This window comes from Phaenicophaeus curvirostris, chromosome 1, assembly GCF_032191515.1.
Source record: "Phaenicophaeus curvirostris isolate KB17595 chromosome 1, BPBGC_Pcur_1.0, whole genome shotgun sequence".
NCBI lineage: Eukaryota > Metazoa > Chordata > Aves > Cuculiformes > Cuculidae > Phaenicophaeus > Phaenicophaeus curvirostris.
Genome location: NC_091392.1, coordinates 65598808 through 65619120, shown reverse-complemented (window position 1 = coordinate 65619120; position 20313 = coordinate 65598808). Strand labels below are relative to the sequence as shown.

The following is a 20313-nucleotide window of genomic DNA, read 5'->3' as shown; positions in this document are numbered from 1 at the left end:
TTCTAGAAAGCATTAGTGGTAGCATGTACAGCAAATGAGTAAACACCAATTTGCAATGAGCATGTTATATTCTTAAGATAAAGAGTACGTGAATTTCTGAGAGATATGGAACCTTAAATCTTAAAACATCTCTTTTAAATGGGACTACAGACAGAGAAAGAATGTTGATGACTCTAATAAAAATTGGAGAGCCAATTCATATTCAATGAGATAAAGCTTTAAAGACGAACCAACAGAAACAATAACAAAACTAACAAAAGCAAAACCACCTCATCTCAGATGTTTATTTTCAGAGTCACTGCCAAATGAAACAACAAAAAAATGTTCTAGTCACATATAAAATCAGAAAATCCAATGAGAAAGTTTATTATGTTGAATTACAGTAAAGACTCCTGCTCATATTGGAAATAACAATTTTGCATTTTTTAATAGCAATTTTCAGATTCAAGTAAGGCTCCTAAAAATTTAGCACTGAAAAGTGAAAAATCTTTTCAATTGCTTAGGATTCTTCTCCATTGCACATTATGTCACGTCAAGCACTGTTATTACAGAATATACTAGAGGAAAGGACACTAAATCAAAATCAGGCTTCTGATTTAAAAAGAAACCAAACACAAAGTCAACTAAAGACTGGCCAATATTTTCAGAATGAATCATTTCACATTCTTTGACTTTGAATGCCCAACTGAAGCCATATGTCTACTGAAAAAAACAATAAGATTTCTAAATCTCGACACTGAAAATAATTGTTAATTTCTATGACTTCATATTTTTTATTCACAAAGCCAAGTTGCATTACTTAAAAAAGGCCACACTTTCAACTTATCTATGAAATTTTGGAATTTCCAGTGATGACGTACAGTCAAACACCATAGGGAATGAATTAATACAATCCCAATAAGCAACAAATACTTACAAATGAGAAGATTTCACATTTTAGAATAATTTTAAAACAGGAAGATGGACATAAGCAACAGAAAAACAGGGGACCATCAAGTGGAAAGTCACTTTATTACCTGTGAGTCCTTCGGAGGAGTTTTCCTCCTTAATGAGATTAACTGCTTTATAGGCTCTATTATCTATTATCTATTAAGGCTTTTACAAAATTAATTTTTTCTGTACTAATGTGAATATTTTTTTCCATTTTAATACTAATCTCATTATCTTTACCATAATGCACATCAGCATAAATAGCTGTTAATTCTTTCCTCTTATAGATTTTTATGCTACATGTCAATATAACATAAGCTGTTATCCTCATCTGGTTATCTTTTCTGGCACAATTTCAAATATTCTTCTCGTAAAATGAAAGGTGCCGAAATGTTAACTGAAAATAAGTTAATTTGAATTTAGTATTTTATTTTAGTATTTTTCCAGTTATGTGCCTAACACTCAACAGTGTATTTATAATAATCCAAGGATAAGTATACCTTTACAATGCATTTGAATGACCACAGAAGCTGATCTTCAAGATATAATGTATACACACATATCATATCTCACCTAATGAATACACGCCCTAGGGAAAAATACACCAAACGTGCATAGCTGAAGAAACAACCTGCTTCATGCATCTGACTTAGGTACTAACAAATATTTCCATGTGTCAGTCAGCCATGACAGAAAGAATGTTTAGCTCGAGCCTTCATTGATGTAGCATTACCACCACCCACAGGACAGTCCACTGTTGCTGCAGCTACTAATCTTGATGGACAGATGAAGTTCATTTGCTTTCAAGCACGTTTTGGTCCTCAATGTAAAACTGATGCAATAGTCAACATTATCAAAAGAAACAGCAAATTAAAGTGAATGCAACAAAGTAACACATGATTTAGCTTAAAACTGCCAATGCGATTTGTATATTATCAAATACTAGATTCTACAATGTATAATATAGAATTCTGGAATATCTCAAGTTGGAAGGAACCCATAGGATCATAGTGTCCAACTCCCCGCTCCTCACAAGACTACCTAGAACTAAATCACCTGACTAAGACGCCCTTTGAACTCTGACAGGACTGGTGCCGTGACTGCCTCCCTGGGGAACCTGTTCCAGTGACTGATCACCCTCTCAGTGAAGAACCTTTTCCTAAGCTCCAAGCTGAACTTCCCCTGATGCAGCTTCATTCCATTTCCTTGGTCTTACTGCTGGTCACCAGAGAGACCAGTGCCTTGCCCTCTGCTGCCCCCCTTGAGAAAGCCGATAGCATTGCAAAAGACCTCAACACACTTTACAGTCCTGAGACACAGAGAAGTACGTTTACGGAATTAAATGGAGCAGCCATCTGAAAAAGCTGTACTACTAAAGCAATTAGGTCAGAGCGCAAAACACACTATAATGGGAAAAAATTCTGGAAGGAAATGCTGGAAGGCAGGAAACAATCAGCTGTCTGGACCTTTATTAGTAGTTTTGTTCATTAATAATTAGATGGCTGAGAAAAAAGGAAATCTTTACTGCAGAAAAATCAACATCAACGGGATGCTAGTGACTTGAGTTGCATTGACTTAAAACTCATAGGAAAGCATCCAGCTTACTACATTACCCCTACTATTTCCTTCATCACTTCTTTGTTATTAAGGTCTGCCCAACAAAATGTTTTACCTGGCCATTCACTTAACCTTAGCTTACAAATTTAGAAGATCATAAGCACAGTGGCATAGCTGAGTTGTTGGGTTTTGAGGATTTTTTTTTTTTTGTAGTTTTGGTACACAAAGAAAAACATTTACATCCTGGCAAGTATAACAGAAGGAAGCCAAGGATAAACTCTTCCCAAAAATGACATTTTGTTTTCAAAATAAGAAGAAACCCTGTTCTGAAAGGTCTTGCTTTAGCTTTTAGTTGCTCAAAACTCACTTTACCTCACCAGTGGTTGATCACCAAACCACAGAGAACAGTGGCAGAGTCTGGAATGCCTAATTACTTAATCTAAATAAAAAGATGAAAGGGAGCTAAACAAGTGATGAAGGAACAGGACTTACCACATCACACAGTCCCATCACCACAACCTGGGCATCTGTTTGATAGTCAAAGGAAAGTTGCCAAAGGCTGAACAACGTTCCCAATCTTATGCATTGAAAAATTAAGGTTTGGAATGTCACAAGCTGCTGAAGATCTACATGGAATTCACTATGGCAGGATTAATTTTTTTTTTTTTAGAACAGTAAAAAATATCTGGGCCTCCTTCTTTGCTTTGTTGGGCTGTACCTAGCAATCCTGTCTTCTATTCCTTGTCACTATTACTATTATCACTACCAAAAAGTGGTGCATTAAGTTACTACGTAAAAGAAAATTACTTGACTATGCCTTTCAAACATCTTCACTTAATATTATGGCCTTCACTGCACACTGCATCTGAGTTAAAAGATCAATCAACATACTTCTAACGAGTTGCTCTTGTTCACATGCACAGCTGGCAAGCTCCAGCACTCAGTTACCTCTTCTACTCATGAGCCTCTCCTCCCACAGTATCTCATCATTTTGTTACCCTGTTCCTCACTGTTCTGTGCCATTTATATGACAAGGGAACATATGCCAATGAAAATATTAACAAACTTTGAAAATTTAACTGGTCTGCTGTATGGGAGACAAGAAGTTCCACAGTAGCTTTCAGAGATGGGGAGGGTGAACTTCATTTCCTGAAACTAGGATACTTCAATTTTTGAAAACAAAGCATGTGTTCAGGGGGCAAGGGATGAAGACTAGAAAAGCTATGGAAAACTACCTTGCCTCAAACTTTAAAACAGAAGCCTAACATTGCTTGAATTGGGAGATGTGGAAGTCGGACTAGAAGCAGATCTCAACTCTACACTGGTTGCCTTTTCCCCTTGGTGTTAAGAATTATCTGTGTTGAGTAACTAAAGGCCTTCAAACTCAGGCCCAAGCTTCCCTGAGGTAAAATGTTTCAAATGTCAAGTACAACAACCTCGCATACCTGGTCATACAATGTGTAATTTCTTAGAAAGTTTTTTCCTTCAATTGCTTGATTGAACAAACCCAGAATAAACCAGGCTTCTCTTCAGTCATGAAGCAGTCGCCTAATTACACCCAAACAATGGTGAAGTCAAAAGCTCTTGTCTTCACGTTCTCAAAATAATTGGAAGTAAAGACCAACTTAACCAATTGGCTAAAACTGAGGGATCAACAGCAGAGATGAACTGAAGCATCTTCGTTTTAGTGCAATGCACCCATATCAAATTAAGTCAACTGAAGGTTTGCTTTCAGACCAGGCCAGATACGAGATATTAAAACCAAGACACTTTAAAAACTTCAGGTAAACATCTGTAGCACCCCACGTTTTCTCTAATCCACAATTCCAGTTCTGTAGAAGTGAACCTCCACAACTATTTGTCCCACTAATGTGCAGGTAAAAAAAACCTAATAAAGCTAATGTGCAGCTTCCGAACTATGTAAATTCTCAGTATCTATTTACTAGGAAGCAAGTTTTGTGATGAAAACAATGAATAAGTACCACCATTTCATACATAATGTCAAATTTGAAATCAGGCTTCAGAGATTAAATACTAAATTAATTGTCAAGTTCTATAATCTTTAACCTTAAAACCTTGCAAGGTTTAGTTTTTATTGAAGTTAAGAGCATTAAAAATACAAACTCATGGTGAACTCTGAAATAAATCCGTAAGATAATGAAAAATATATTCCTTTGTTAAGAAAAATACTAATGCTTTAAGGACCTTAATAAAAACATTCAGTAGTTCAGCAAGTAAGTTTGTCCTGTTGTATTTTTTCTTTTGCTTTTGTTAATTGAGCAAACAGATGCAAAGCCAAAAATGACATTTATAAAATGGTTGATTAGGCCTCAATGTAGATTCCTTCTCCCTGCAACATGCTGGGTTAGTTGAATTTGGCCCTAACAGTGTGGGAAGAAGTCCCAAAGGTGCTGTTCTTTTTACCTTTAACTCTAGCACACAAGCCAACCACCCTGTGAACAGATCACACACAGCCAGTCCCTCTCTGCTCAAAAGACTTGCACCATCTGGCTGAAAAAAGTATTTTCTAAACACCAATAAAATCTTCCTTATGAATGGCATTTTACTGAGGTTTCAGAGGGTATTTTTGTGATCTAAGTTCACACATCTCTCTTTTAACTGCAGTCCCACTAGCCAGAAAAGAAAACAAATCAAAATACAGCAGTTGTTTTCTTTCATGTGAGTATGTGATCTTTTCATTCCTTCTAGAATAATACTGGATGCAATCAATAATTTAAAGAAAAATCGAATAAAAAAATCAGCCATCGGAAAAAAAACCCCACAAACCCCAAAATGAAACACAATGTACAGAGAACAAAATTTTAAAAGCAAAGCATTTAGGAACTATGCTAGAATAGCTTACGTTTGCCTTACAGCATATACTGAACAAAGTTATCAAGAGAGAAAAGTCCTCTTCTAAAAGTCTGCAGAATTTTGGAATAACAAAAAGAAAATCCTGACATTTCGAAGTAGCATAAGTTAAAAAATGAAGATATGTCTTATGCTTTCACGGTAACAGCTACTGAAAATTCAGTCTTTCAGCACAACTTATTAAACCAAGCAGTTGCCCAGGACAAAAAAGAAAGCAGCGAATGTACCAACTCAGTGGAAGAGGACTTCTGATACAAAAGGAAAACATCTATGAGAATATTAAGTCTTGTCTTAAGAAAAAAATATGAGGACTGGTTATATTTCTGGAAAAATATAAGCTAGTTCATATCAGGGGTAAAAGCCTGATGATTTTATGCTGCTGAGATGGCCAAATAAAAATCTTACAGAATTTAGTTTAACTCCTTAAAAACAAAGTTGTTTTCAAGAAGAATCTTCCAAACAGATTCTCTCTATAGATGCAAATGGTAAAGTGTTTACCCTGTTAGCTATAAAGAAGCTGTACCAAATCTGATCCAAAGTTGGCTATTCCCAGAGACTATACTGGGAAAAGCATGCAGAAGGATGGGATTGATTGAAAAGAAACGTTATCATGCTTAACAAACTGTACCTTGCTACAGCATCTTCACTATTGGGAGAATCTGAGATGGGAAGGATACAGCTCTATTTTGGTATCCACTGGGTAAGACCAATTTCTGGTTAGGAATGTAGACCACAATGTCTCTCAGAGTGGAATGTTTGGCACATTTCTTTTGGGTGCTTAGCAAACACATTTATTAAGAGGTATCTCCTTGCATGAAATGCATTCTGTAGCACAGGCTTTGACAGCTCACATCAGATTAATATGAAGACTGCCTACTGAGATGATTTGTTACAGACTTTTGACTGTCTGGAAAATGGGGGACAGCAGTGTTATTTGTAATAAATATACCACATACTGGGCTGAACTGCCTATCTAAATAGTATAGCTGGCTTAGCTCCTCCTTCTCTGATATAGCTGTAATACTGTCTCCTCGGTCTGTCAGCTGTAGGACTCCAGAATACAGTTAGGAATACTTTGTAAGTTGAACAAACACTACTGGGTGTCTGGAGAACTCAGGAGTGTTGTAAACAACACTTATAACTACCTCTTCATTGGAGGTTTCTTTAACAGCCTTGGTCATATGCATGGACAAGGCTACTGGCTTATGAATTTGAGGAGGAATTTCTACCATTTCACAGTAAATGGATCTGCTACAGAACTACTAACTATGTCAACGAGTATTTTGAATAAATGTATTATTTTCTTAATATATTCTGAAAGAGCACAGGAAAAAAAAATCTGGTGACAAGACGCCCTATGCTTCAGACGTTTGAAATATACTCTCCCTGAAATCCCCAGTGACCACAAAGTTTGTTAATTAAATTAGGTCTAGACTGGAGTGTCTAGTGAAGAAGATAAATTCTTTATCTAGACAATTATACTACTCAAGGGAACCACTTTTTATATGGTGAACTTGAAACAAATGAGGCAAAATTAAGATTTTAACTGAGCTGATCCCCTTACCAGGACAACTGCCTTGATGTAGCCTCTCACTGAGACCTTTCCTGCCTCACTTCAATAGATTAATCTTCCAAGTAATTGGGGAACACTCATAATCATTAGGAAAGATCAACAAGAGCAGCCTTTACTGTCACAAAAAACACTCCTAACAGGAATCTCATATTTTTTATAAATTATCTGCCTTTTTATATGAAGACACACTTCGCAGGTTGAGAGATATAACCAGTGTTGAAAATCTGTTAAAGAATTACTGAGGCTATGGTCAAAACAAGATACAGAAAGACAAGAGGAGAGTTCATCTCTTTTTACTTTGAAATAAAATTTCTCCACCTGTAATTCAAAAAGCACCCTCCACTATTCCAAGATTCAAGAACACCTACACTCCTTCCTCTTTTTGGAATTTTCAGGAAAACAGTTGTAATTCTTTTAAAGTGTTTGGTTGTTGCTGATTGCTTTCTATTTGTGCAGACAGGTGTAAGGAAGAATGTAGCATTGTATAAACCCACTAAAACTAATAAGAACAATTAAAAAGCCATGCTGCTTTAATCAAACTCAGTATCTCCTAGCTCAAGACTAGATTTTCACCAACTCTTCCTGAATCTTAAGAGCAACAGTATCTTTACAAAGAAGATCTTTAGAGTTTTTTACGTTCTTCTTTCACAAGGAAGGAAATAAAACACAGGGCTACACGCACTAGCAAACATTAAGTTTGCCCAGCAATAAAGCTCTAAGCTTTGGAGAGCTATGCAGAATACACACTACTGAGACCAGCAAGTGGCATGAATTGCTGTAGTCTTACAGGTTATGCAGTGCTGATACGTAAGGCTCCTTTTGGGCTTTCCAAAGCAAAAGCACAAGAAACTTTCACTGGTGGTGCTAAGTTTCTGTTTCAGAGACACTGAGGAAATCTTTGGTTCTGATCAGGGAGCATAAGGAGCCTGAAGGATGGCAGCAGTCTGGTTTATGTGGAATCTGAACTGCAGTTTCTAGAAGGTAATTTTTTTTTTTTTGCCTCAGCAGATGTTTCTTTTGAGAATATAGTTGATATGGAGAATGGTTCTGAGTTTGGAGATCTGCTGTTTCTTTAGAGATATGGAAACAGTAATTTTTAAGGAAATTTAATGCAAACAACAGGAGTGTGGCGTACCTGTGTAAGTAAGGGTGAGAAATTTAATCAAAACAGATGATGCTATCAGAAGCCTCACAGCATAATTTATGAGAAAAATTAGAATAAGTTGGGAATAGCATGTACTTCTATTTAACCAACACAGTAACGCTGTAGACTGATCTTCCAAAAGTTTAGCTTTTGTAAACACTATAAGGATTTTGCTGAAGTTACAATAATCTTTGAAGCTTTAAGAAACTAAAAATACAAAGCGGACTCCTTCGGCTACATTTCAGCTGTCATTTGTTCATGTGAAGCAAGCATACTCAAAATGAAAATAGAAATAAGCAGTCCAAAGAAACAAACTGTCAAAAACTGTGTGACATGCCCTGACTCTTGGAGCGAAGACAGCTGCATATGCCATAATAAAATGTGAAATCAGTGCTGAAAGCAAGAGAAACAAGAAAAAGAAGGCAAGTTGTAAGCCAAGTAGTAAAAATCAACAGTTGTTTACATCTGACTGATAACCTTTTTATAATGCACTCCACAGTCTCTACAAAAACTATGCCTATTATTTATAATGTAGGGAACAGTCTCTTCGATTTGGAGATACAATCATAAAACATTTTCTTCAAGAAGAAATGACATAAAATGTTGCAGTTAAGTGTTCTACTCCAAATGCACCAGAAAAATCCATTTTTCCCCCATTCCAGGTCAGCGGGTACTTTTGCAGTATAAAGTGTCATTTGGCAATAGCCTAATAAAGTTTTTACTAGTAATTTCATTTCGCTCTCCCCCGCTTTTTTTTTCATACAAGATGGCCTAAAGGTAAACGATGAAAAAAAAATAATTTTCTTTGCAAAGCACAAGAGAGCAGGAAGCAACCAAGCAATGCTAAAAGAAAAGACAGCTTATGTTGGTTAACACAATGGGTATCAATCCTTTAAAATATGTTGCCATATCAAATACTTAAAAAATGTTTGCTCTTATATCCTTTATATCTATTGCCAAAAGGACATAGTATTAAAAAAAATAATAATAAAGAAAATCTATGTTTATTAAGGTCTCTGTGTGACACCGGTAACATATTTTGCTGGTATTATCTATGTAATGTGAAAAAATACACACCAAAAAGTGAAGCGGATGAGTATATCCATCTAATAGCTGGTTATAAGTTATAAAGCTGCTATTAATTTGGTACAATTACCTAAGGAATTTGGGCACATCCACCTAAATCAAGAATCCTACCAGCTGAAACTTAAAAAATTAAACAGAATACACCTTTTTTCCTAACATTACAGACAAAAGGAAGTAAGTGAGCATATAATACAGATTGTTACAGAGTAAGGCAGGTTTAGAGAAAGAATCAAACAACATTGCACACAATATTGGTGAAAATGTACGACAGGAGATGCTTCAAGAAGAATGTTTATTCTCAGATACAGCCCCTCACTTAAGCTTGCATGGCTAGGATTCTTACATGTACTTGGAGGGTAAAGTTTTATCATGTCACCTCTGTTTTAGTTTCCAGCATGTGGAACTTCAGCAATCATGACATTAACAGCTCAAGACACCAAAAACACAAGGGGAAGTTTGCAGACAATCTGAGTTTTGCTGGCATTCAGAATGCAAACAATCTGATAGTGCTATTAGTGCCAGTGGGACTGACAAAGCTTAAAGCTGGACAGATGCTGAAAGCTAAGGATGACAACATATGATTTTCAGAATTGCCATCTGGTGAGCTGCAGTAAATCCATGGCTTTGAGTCACAAGTTTACATGCTAGGAGGGAGCTGAGCAACAGAGGGGAGCAGGAACTAGTAGAAAAGGAGCCTCAATTTTCTGTTGGATTGGACCTTTTGTGATATTTTCTCAAGGCTTGGCACTGAGCACACTAGCATGGCAACTGTCAGTTGCTGACAGTTGTAGTTTCTAGGACCAAATGAGGCACAGCCAGCAAAAGAAGTTTACAGAAGACATACAAAAACCATGGGTAAAAGAGATAATTTCCGATTTTATCTTCTCTGATTCTATTAACAGCAATAAGGCTTGAGAGTATCTGTGTTTAGGGATGAGGAGAAAGGACATCTCAGGCCTTACATATGTATAAAGGCAACATCAGAAAGCTTGAAAGAAAAAAGTCCAGGTGAAATATTATTTATGAAAGGATAAGCCTATTAATACTATCCTTACACATACCACAGCGATGTACTATCCCGGAGAGCAGCAATTCTTGGGGCTTTTAAAAATAATTTAAAAAATTAGATTACAAATAGAAATTTTAAAGAAATAAAAGTGCAGTGGACCACAGCTCCCACTCCCATATTCGTCATACTACCTTTTCTTACAGCTGTAGTGCTATGAAATCACAAGAAAATTATGTCAGGTTGGATGGGGCTCTGAGCACTTGATCTAATTCAAGATGTCCCTGTTCCTGCAGGGGACTAGATGATCTGTAAAGGTCCCTTCCAACCCAAAGCATTCTATGATGCTATGTTTTATTTTGTTTTTCAAAGTCAGTATAATGCAGCAATTTTTTGCCAAAAACGCACAGAAATTGCAGAGTTTGTCCTAGAATACAGACTAACTTACCATAGTAAGTTAGAATCATAGGGTAATTCAGGTTGAAGGGATCTCTGAAGGTTATCTGGTTCAGTCCCCAGCTCAAAACAAGGCCAAATTGGAGCCGGTTGCTCATACTGTTGTTCAGATGAGTTCCGTGTATCTCCAGTGATGGAGACTCCTCAGACTCTCTAGGCATCTGTTTCAGGATCTGACTACCATCATTCTGAACTTTTGCTACCAATTATCTCACTGGAGCTTAGATTCGAACATGTTGCAATTTGTGTCTGTTGCTTCTCAACCTTTGTGAACACTTCTGAGAAGAGTTTGGCTCTGTTACCCTCTAGACCTCCCCATTAGATAGTTGGAAGCACACAGTATGCTCTCTCACGAAGCATCTCTTCCTAGGTTTGAACACACACACACACACGAGTTCTCTCTGCCTCTTCTTGTACGTCAGGTGATGTAGCACCTAGTCATCTCACTGGCCAGCCTGCAGGACTCACTGAATTATCCCCACGTCTTTCTTGTACCAAACAGCCCCAAATGAGACATAGTATTTCAGGTGCAGCCTCACAAATGTCAAGTAAAGGGAAACAACCACTTCCCTTGACCTGCCAGCTGTGCTTCTGCTAACACAGCCAGTAGACACCTGGCTTTCTTTGCAGTAATGTGACTCAGTTAATTCAAACTTGTCCTCAGTCACCCCCTTGGTCCTTCTCTATGAAGCAGCTTTCTAATCAGTTGGCCCTCAGCCAGCAGAGAAGCAGGGGTTATTCAACCCCAGGTGCAGAGCTTTACACTTCTTTTCATTGAGCTTCATGAGGATTCTGCCAGTTCATTTCTTTAGCCTGTCAAAACCACCCTAAATAGGAGCCCTGCCCTTCACCATATACTCCCCATAATCACCCCACCCCCCCACCCCCGCTCAGTTTGCTATTAAAAAGACATTAAACAGTGCTGATTGCCCTCTAAGCCAGTCATCTCATCACCAAAGGCAATCAGATTGATGAGGCATGATTTGCCCTTGTAATTCCATACTGGCTGTTCCCTATCATCTTCTTGTTCTTCAGATCGTTGGAGAGTTCTTCCAGGACGATCTGCTTCAAAGACTTCCCAGCACATAAAATTATACTGACTGGCCTGCAATCCCCTGGATCCTCCTTCTAGTTATTCTCGAAGATGAGAGTGATGTTTGCCAGTCATGAGGATCTTTCCCTGACAGCCATGAGCTTTTGATGATAAAAAGAGCTGTCACTATGGCATCATTCAGCTCCCTCAGCAAACTTGTATGTATCTGATCTGATTCCATCAGTCTGCATATTTCTAATTTTTTTAAATGGTCTGTAAGTTGGTCTCCCACTTCTATGGGTAATACTTCACTCCTGCAGACTCTGCCGCAGTGCTCAGGGACCTGAAAGGAGTCTGTATCAGTGAAAAAAAAGAGGAAAAGAAGCTACTGAGCTCCTCATCCTTCACCTTTTACAACGCTCCCCCACTCGACTGAATTCTCTGTAACTATTGCATTGTTGCTGAGTCCTGGGTCTGTTAAGGCTTTTGGTAGTCAGTTATGGAAATGTCTGCATCAAGACTTTTTTACCATACACATAAATTCACTGTCTGTCCATATGCTTACCTGGCTTTTAGAGTTTTAACAGAAATAAAAATCTAGCCATTTGGGGGATAAATTTTTACATGGAAGTTAGGCATTAAAGAAGAAAAATAACCTTCAGATTTTATTCCTGTGACTAAATGTGATGTGACGCATATGGGTTAGTCAAAATGTTTAATGTTGCATGAAGTTTGAATGATAATTTCAGTTAATCTTCTGATGACTATGTGCTAGATAATCTGCTAACTTGGGATATTTTAAGATAAAAACGCATTACATGTTTTAAAATGTATTCTAAATAATGTTGTATTTTGATGTTTCAAGTAGTATAGTAAAAAGACACCTTTCTTAATATCCAGAAAAGGCAAATTGTGAAGGATTCCTCTAATATCTCAAGATCATTCAACTTGGAGCTCTACAAAATTCACAGCATAGTGTTGACATACAAACATCCCCCCCAGCGCCATACCCAGTCACGTGTCTTTGTAGCGCTACCCCAGTTCAAATTCCCACAGGAAAGTTGCATGCTTTGTGAATACATGTACTGAAAACAGAGCAATAACACAAAAAGAAAAACAACTCCTCAGTGTATCACATAATTAAATTAATTTCAGCAGGTTATAGGGAAGAAATCAGATCATGCAAGACTGTGGAACAGTGAAATTCTGAGATGATGCGCAGCTGTGAATAATTTTGCTTTGTTAAGATGCAGTGAGATAAGGCAAGAGAAGAGGACCTTTGTCAGAAAAGTTAGATTCCATTTCAAACAGGAAGAAAGCTCTGACAATCACTAAACATAAAGCAAACTTGAAAGACTACACCACCAACTTGTTCTATGAAAAACCACAGTTCTGTTTTGTGTCCTACTCATCACCACCCAACCTTCACAGCCAACAGGTCTGACACCTTCATTTCTTCCTTTCTCCACTATCATGTTGCAGATGTCTTCTCACTCGCAAGGAACAGACAGTGCTTAAAAGCACAGTACGTTTTAATGAAATGTATCTCATAAAGCTTTTTTTGCTTTAGGTAGAGTTAAAGGAAAAATACATTAAATAAAAAAACAAGAGGTTGTTATTTCTAAGAGATGACCAAGGAAATTTAAATGGAAGCTTCCTTGAACACAACATATCTGGCTCTGTTGAGTTAAAACTAACCAGTGCTGACTCAACATGCTTGAAATTTTTATCATTTCCTTATGTGGCTAAGGACCAGCACAGTGGAAGAATGAAGACCAGAGTCTCCTGAAAGCATGAAACTAAAGAGCCAGCCACGCATCTAGTGAAATTTCTCCTGACAGCCCAGATGCTTTCTCAGTACTCAAATACACGGCTTCCTGGAGATATACTTTATGGCACAATGTATAAAGATACTTCCATCACAATGAAAAACCCACAGGTACCACAGACTATATGCTTGTAAGTAAATAGTCTGCTTTTTATTTTCTGTAACGATTACTGAAGAGTATCCTCAGTTTCCTGTATTTGTCTAACTCTCTATGCACACTATTATGTGTGATTTTCTTGGAAGAAATGTTTTAAATATTTCTTTGGTGGTTAGATGTGTTCTGTTTGACATGAATTTAGGACTCTGGAAAAAAGGGCTGAAACACTCCCCTTAGATTTAGTATTTGGTTTGGGGTTTTTTTTTATTTTATAAGGTTACACTTGAGTTGCTACACTGTTATTTAATTTTACAGGGACACGTGTTGCAGAAATTTTTATCTGGATTCATTCCATCAGCCTGCACTTGTCCAATCACCAAGACACTTTGCTGCACAGAAATAAGTTTTACAGTACGTTTTTATTACTTCCTATTGCATCAAATTCCCTTTGGTATAGAAAAAAATCTAGAAAACTTCTTTCTCTTAGGATCTGGGTTATTTGCTTCAAAGGATAACACTCAGCACAATTAACCACATGATGTACACTACTAGAAAATCTGACAGTAGTACCAGGACACTAAAAGACAAGCTTCCTGTGGGAGGCTTCCTGTCCTCTAGTTCCAGCTATTTTTCCATTCCAGTGCTATGCTACAAAGATAAATTGTTGATATACAGCATGTTCAACATTATTCAGCAGACAAGACATAAATAACAGCGATAAATAAAAGCTAAATGCAAAAGAGAAATAAATTGAAACAGTTAAGCTGTTTGTTACCCAATTTGAAGCTAGAAATCTTGCTTTTGCTTTGTCAATATACCTCATTCTTTCCTTGAAAAGTGTCCGATTGCTCACTATAGCACCCGATTCCGTCAATCTTGTTATCTTTTCCCATCTCAACTTTTGTGACATGTATACATAAGAACCACTTAAAAGAACTGCAGCATATGACTTCATGGTAATGACACTGGAATAGTGTTATTCACTCGTGGACAGTTCTTTATGTAAAGCTGTCATCAACAGAGATGTTTACCAAAAGCTACATATGGAAAACTGCTTTAATCCCCATGCCTTCCACGTCAATTTTATTTACGTGAATCAGTATGACACCTACTCTAGGCCCTTGGACTCTTGAGCAGTAAGTACATGTCCTAACAGCAACAGTGATGCAGTTTACACTATTACATTCTGGTTCACTGAGTTTATGAACAGGAGAGTGATGATGAAAGCTTAATATATCGGAAAATTCAGAGGTTTTGCACTGATTACAGTAAGCAAAGCTTTTCTTGATGAGAACAGATATAATTCTATGATTCCTGTTTCTAGAAGGCAGACAGACCTAACATATTTTTTTACACATTTAGCTCCTTTCCAGGAAGACACATTGGCTTTGATGTCTGGAAAAAATGACTGCTTTACACCACTAAGAGAAAAATAAACTTATAGTTCTCATAGTAGCTTCCAATGTAGAATGTACCTTCACAGAACAGCTATTTCTTCATAAGTTGCAAGTAACAATAATTAGGCAAACGTTAAAATATATGTGATAGAAAAGGAGTGGTACTGCAGGCCCCTGTAATTTTCCTGCTTGTCTTTAGCAGAATCTTTTCATTGTGTTTCTGCCCAACACAGATTTTGCAGTTCTAAGAGCAGTCATTTCATGTATTCCCCTACACTCTTTTACTTATTTTAACAAATATATTAAACTAGCCATCATAGAATCATAGAATCACCAGGCTGGAAAAGACCCATCGGATCATCGAGTCCAACCATTCCTATCAAATACTAAACCATGTCCCTCAGCACCTTGTCCACCCATCCCTTAAACACCTCCAGGGAAGGTAAATCAACCACCTCCCTGGGCAGCCTCTGCCAGTGCCCAATGACTCCTTTCTGTGAAAATCTTTTTCCTAATGTCCAGCCTGAACCTCCCCTGGCAGAGCTTGATGCCATTCCCTCTTGTCCTGTCCCCTGTCATCTGGGAGAAGAGGCCAGTACCCTCCTCTCCACAACTTCCTTTTAGGTAGTTGTAGAGAGCAATGAGGTCTCCCCTCAGCCTCCTCTTCTCCATCACAGCAATCAATTTTAGAATATAAAATATAAAATTTAAAAAAAAAAAGGTAAGAAACCATCAATAAAACTACTAAGTCTCTGAGGACAGAACAGACAATCTCTTTAACGTCTTATCAGAAAATTCTTCGAGGGTCCTAAGATTTGGCCACCTAAAACCACAGTTACATCTTCTCTAGCCAAATTTACAACATGCTCCAAATGAGAGTAATAAAAATTATGGTTACATTTTTTGAGGAAAGTGAAATCGTGCCAGGTCTCTGAAAAAAATACACTCAAACCACATCCTAAAAATGGTTCCCCCTCTTCTTCATCACAAATTCCAGGATAGTTGCAGGTATGGATAAAAACCTATAGCTGTACCGATTGAAGCAGAGATACCTTTGATGAGTGGATTCTAAAACATTTCTTATTTTATCGGCCAGACAAAGCATATCAAACTCCACTCATCATGGCCACTGGCATATACAGACTACTCAACAGAAGTCCTGTTCATGCAGGAAAAGGCACTGTGTGTATTTCAGAGGAGAATGCTCACAGTGCAGAAAACCGTCCTGGCAGTTCTGTTCTTTGGGATCTGCAAAAAAGGGTCATTCAAGGACAGTCCTTTCCCCAACAATTACGAGTCTGCCAGTACAACACATTGCATACAGAAGGTACTGATGGACAACAACATGATTAACTTCCAATCTTTTTCCAGTTTGTGGGAGGAAGAAAAAGACACTGCCAAGGCCACAAGTGCAACGTCTGGGCCAAACCAAGGTCAGAACGCTGACACAATTTAAAGGCGTCAGTGGCATCACAGAATCGTGGGATTCCACTCACCACCATATTTTTCACAGTGTTAATCAGGAAGAGAAAAGCCGGATATTGGTTGATAACTGAGAACTTTAGTCATTCAGTAGTGGCTTTCTGGGCAAAGACACTGCCTGAAACAATTATAATCATTCTTTCATCAGGAGTCACAGATGCTTTCTACCCAAACATACTTTATCAGCAAAGACAAGAATCCAAAATGGTTTCAGAGCCTTTTAAAGTCAACTGGAGGTCACGAGATGACGTATTCCGACTTACATTATGTAGGCCATAGACATTTACTGCTAGTTACCCTATCGTAATCCCAAAATCTATCTTGAGCAAATGCTTTTAGAGTATAAAATAAGAAATTGAGCCATGGCTGAAGATTTCAAAACATGTTGTCTCTTGCTAACGTTTTCTTCTGTAGTTTATCACTTTGTACCTTCAACAAATCTTTCATCTTGCTAATTTACTTCTTGCTAACCTTTAGCTCTTGCTTCTTTCTGATAGCACGACATACTCAAATTGCACCAAAACCAGTTCTGCATCATCACTACAAGGTTTCAAATACAGATGCAATGATAAAAATGGCTAATACCTTAAAGGAACTAGTTTTGCACTCAACCGCATGTATCAGAGAACGTGGCTAATGTTCAATCTGTTTTCTTCTTGAAGTAACAGATAAAATCAATAATATTTAAACTGTCTTGCTTCAGATTCTTGTTCCTGTAGCTTTTTTCCCTGAGAAGCTTTATTGGTAAGTCTTCCCTCTTCTTTCTAGTGCACTACAACATTGATTTACAGTGGTTTGATTAAAATTCTCTTCTTTAAGTACAAGTTTCTTCTAAACGTGCACCCTACCCAACCCATCCTCCCACAGAGACTCAATCCAATCTCCAATCTTTTATTTAGTAGATCATGTAATTTGATGTGTAATCTACTGCAAGATCTCAATTTTAGCTGAGTAGACAATAGTCTTAGACACATCCTTATTAAAAGTGAATACTGACCTTGAGGTGAGGCTGAAGGAAGCAGCAAATCCAGGAAGGAGATGCGAAAGAAAAAGAGTTAGTGAAAACAGGTCCAGAGATAAAGCAGTTCAAGAATACAGGACAAAACAAGCAGATTTAAATCAGGGAATGACACACAGACACACAATCCTTCACAGACACAGAGCTGCATGTTTTATAGACATCTAATAAAAAATAAAATAAAAAAGGAGAACGTTTACATTAGATTACACCATTTCACTCAGAGGCAACTTTCTGTAGAGAAAATAAGACTTCAATACACAACAGTTTTTGGAAAAGGGAAATATGCCAACTGTAGAAAACTCTGGATTTACATCACATCACTAGCAAGCATCTTTCTTCCAGAATTCTAACAAATGTTTTGAAAATGTGGAATTTGACTACCTGAGATGAACCCTAATGTGTTCCTTTGTGCCATCCTCTAGAGGCTTATTTTCTCTCCATAAGCAAGACAAACATTTTTTTCAACTTTTCCTGCAGATGACCCAAACTTGTAAAAAGGGAATAGAAGGAATAAAAACACCAACTATGTAATAAAGTCTTCAACTTCTGAAGACTTCTCAAAGCTAGAAGTTCATCTTTCTTAATTTTGACATCAAAGTCAACCTTCCAAAGACAAACAAGAGTATCTGCCTCTTCTTCCTTCAGTGTTGCTGTCTTAATTCTCCCATATAAGGTGCAATCTAAAAACAATAATGACCAAACAGGCAGATTTTTGACAGTTCTCTCCAACATTTTTCAACAGCAGGTTTGACAAAGACAAAATGCTGGAGTTCCCTGTATTAAATGACATCCCATAGGTTCATTATTGCTTTTTTCTTTTCCCAAGTACCTCCAATATCTTTTCATAGGCATCTGCTGTCAATTTCACTGATAACAGCACACTAAGTCAACAAGGAGCTATAATCACAGATCTTTTTTATCTGATTTTAAACTTTATTCTTTTTCAGTCAAAAGAAGAGAGGAAATGTAAATGTCCTGCTGTCCAAAGTGGCAATTTGGCTTTTGCAACATCCAGTATACTTCTCCCATGGCAAAATTTCACTCTAAAAAGGCAGGACATGCTCTGGAGAAAAATATTTCTATAGTACAGACTAACTGCGATATGCTTTATTCCTCTTGCTATATCGGACCATGTAAATGAAATTTGAAGTCCTTCTTTCTGGCATAAATTTCCCAAACAACAATGTAGGATATTGAATTTCTATGAGCAGCAGTTTCAGAGTGAAGTACAGCTAAGAAATGTATTGTTGGTCTGTAACAGCTAACCTAGTGTAAATATACTTTTTTGGCTTTTAAACTAACACTCTTCAAATCAAGTTCTTCAAGAACAGCTGTTGGAAAGGCTGTGATATTTGGGGATTTTGAGAGAGATGAGACTTGCAGAATGCCAAATACCTCATCTCTGAGTTTGATCTTGAAGTAAATTATAGCGTTCCAAAAGCCTCGGTTAATTCATACAGAAAAGCATGTACCTAACAATCCTGACTGAAATCCAAGAGTATGCTCTTGAAGCTGAGCTGCAGAGCTGTGGCTAGTCAAACAAATTTAACTAAAGGGAAAAAAAAAAAAGAATATAAATATATGGGATATGGGAATTCCCAGATATGGGAATAAATAAAGGTATGGGGTAAAAAGACTGTCTTCTGAGTCTAGATTACAGAAATTAAAGACTTCTCAATTTGTATTTCAGGGACCGTTTGTAGTTCCTGGTTCTATTGTAATGATGACGTGATACTGTTTCTTCAATTTAAATGTGAAAAAAAGGTTAGGATTCAGGATAGCCCTGTTGCTTTTGAACGAACCATGGTGTTCTTTCAATTGCTATTGAAAGTAGCATCTTTGGCTGGCACAAGATGAAGGTGAAACAGTACCTGAAACACTGAGTCACTGAAACACTACGCTGAGGTCACTTGGAATTTTCTGCATGCTACAGATTTTAGCCATCTGCACGGGATTTGAATGGAGAAGAATTCCTGCTACATCTTCATGGCAGGGGGGTTCGAACTAAATGATATGTAAGGTCCCTTCTGACCCAAACCATTCTATGATTCTGATTCATTTTGTTATGCAATAAATTCTTTCTTCACATTTTGAGTAATTGCTAGCTCTCTTTTCCATATTTGTTTTTGTTTGTTTTACATGGGCTCAATTCAGATTTTAAAAATAATCATAATATTTATCCAAACAAAAATGAGGTATATGCCTGAAAGTACATTAAAATTAGAAAAAATCTGGAACTATGCTATCATTCAAACTAAAACCAAGGCAGACACCTGAAATTGCCAGCTATTAGGAAGCCAATGGAGATTGCTACAGACTGGAGGTGAAGCCTCAGTACACAGGGCTTATCAGTGAAATTGAGCAGAGGAGCACAGCAAGCATCTGCCCCAGCAAGCAGCTCCAAGCAAGCAGGATCAGATACATACCCAGACATGCTCATTACAGAGCAAATAATTTTTAGTTTGCACTATTTCCCTTCGAGCAAGAACACACACTCGCAGCATTCCATACAAGATCCAGTAGCAGCGCTTCTGCTCAGCCCTGTTAACTATGCACTCCGATGCAACAGTCACACAGGGAGACAGTTGTAACACCAAATGGCAGTCTCAGAGAAATCCCTTTTCTTTTAAAATACCCTCTCATTAAGTTTAAAGATACAGCTGACTTAAATCTGATCCTTGGTGAGATGTGAACACTTTAGTATTTTAATTAAGAAATATATATTTTAAAATCTGTTGATTATTCCAGCTATATTTTTTTCCATATGCTTGTATACTATAATGACTGGAATGCATCTATGTTATTAGTCTCAGATGTACTTAGGGAAAAGTT

General features: G+C 37.3%; 1 protein-coding gene across 11 annotated transcripts in view; it reads right to left on the bottom strand.

The window, feature by feature from the left end:
- ERC1 (ELKS/RAB6-interacting/CAST family member 1) overlaps window positions 1-20313 on the bottom strand; it is a 306998-nt gene that overhangs the window by 149740 nt on the left and 136945 nt on the right. For 8 of the 11 annotated variants that reach the window (XM_069860940.1, XM_069860869.1, XM_069860924.1 and 5 more), the window contains one exon: window positions 17458-17469. The exons of the other annotated variants lie outside the window; for them this stretch is intronic. In XM_069860940.1, the coding sequence (XP_069717041.1) occupies window positions 17458-17469 (12 nt within the window). The remainder of the gene's footprint in view (window positions 1-17457; window positions 17470-20313) is intronic. 11 annotated transcript variants of the gene reach the window in all.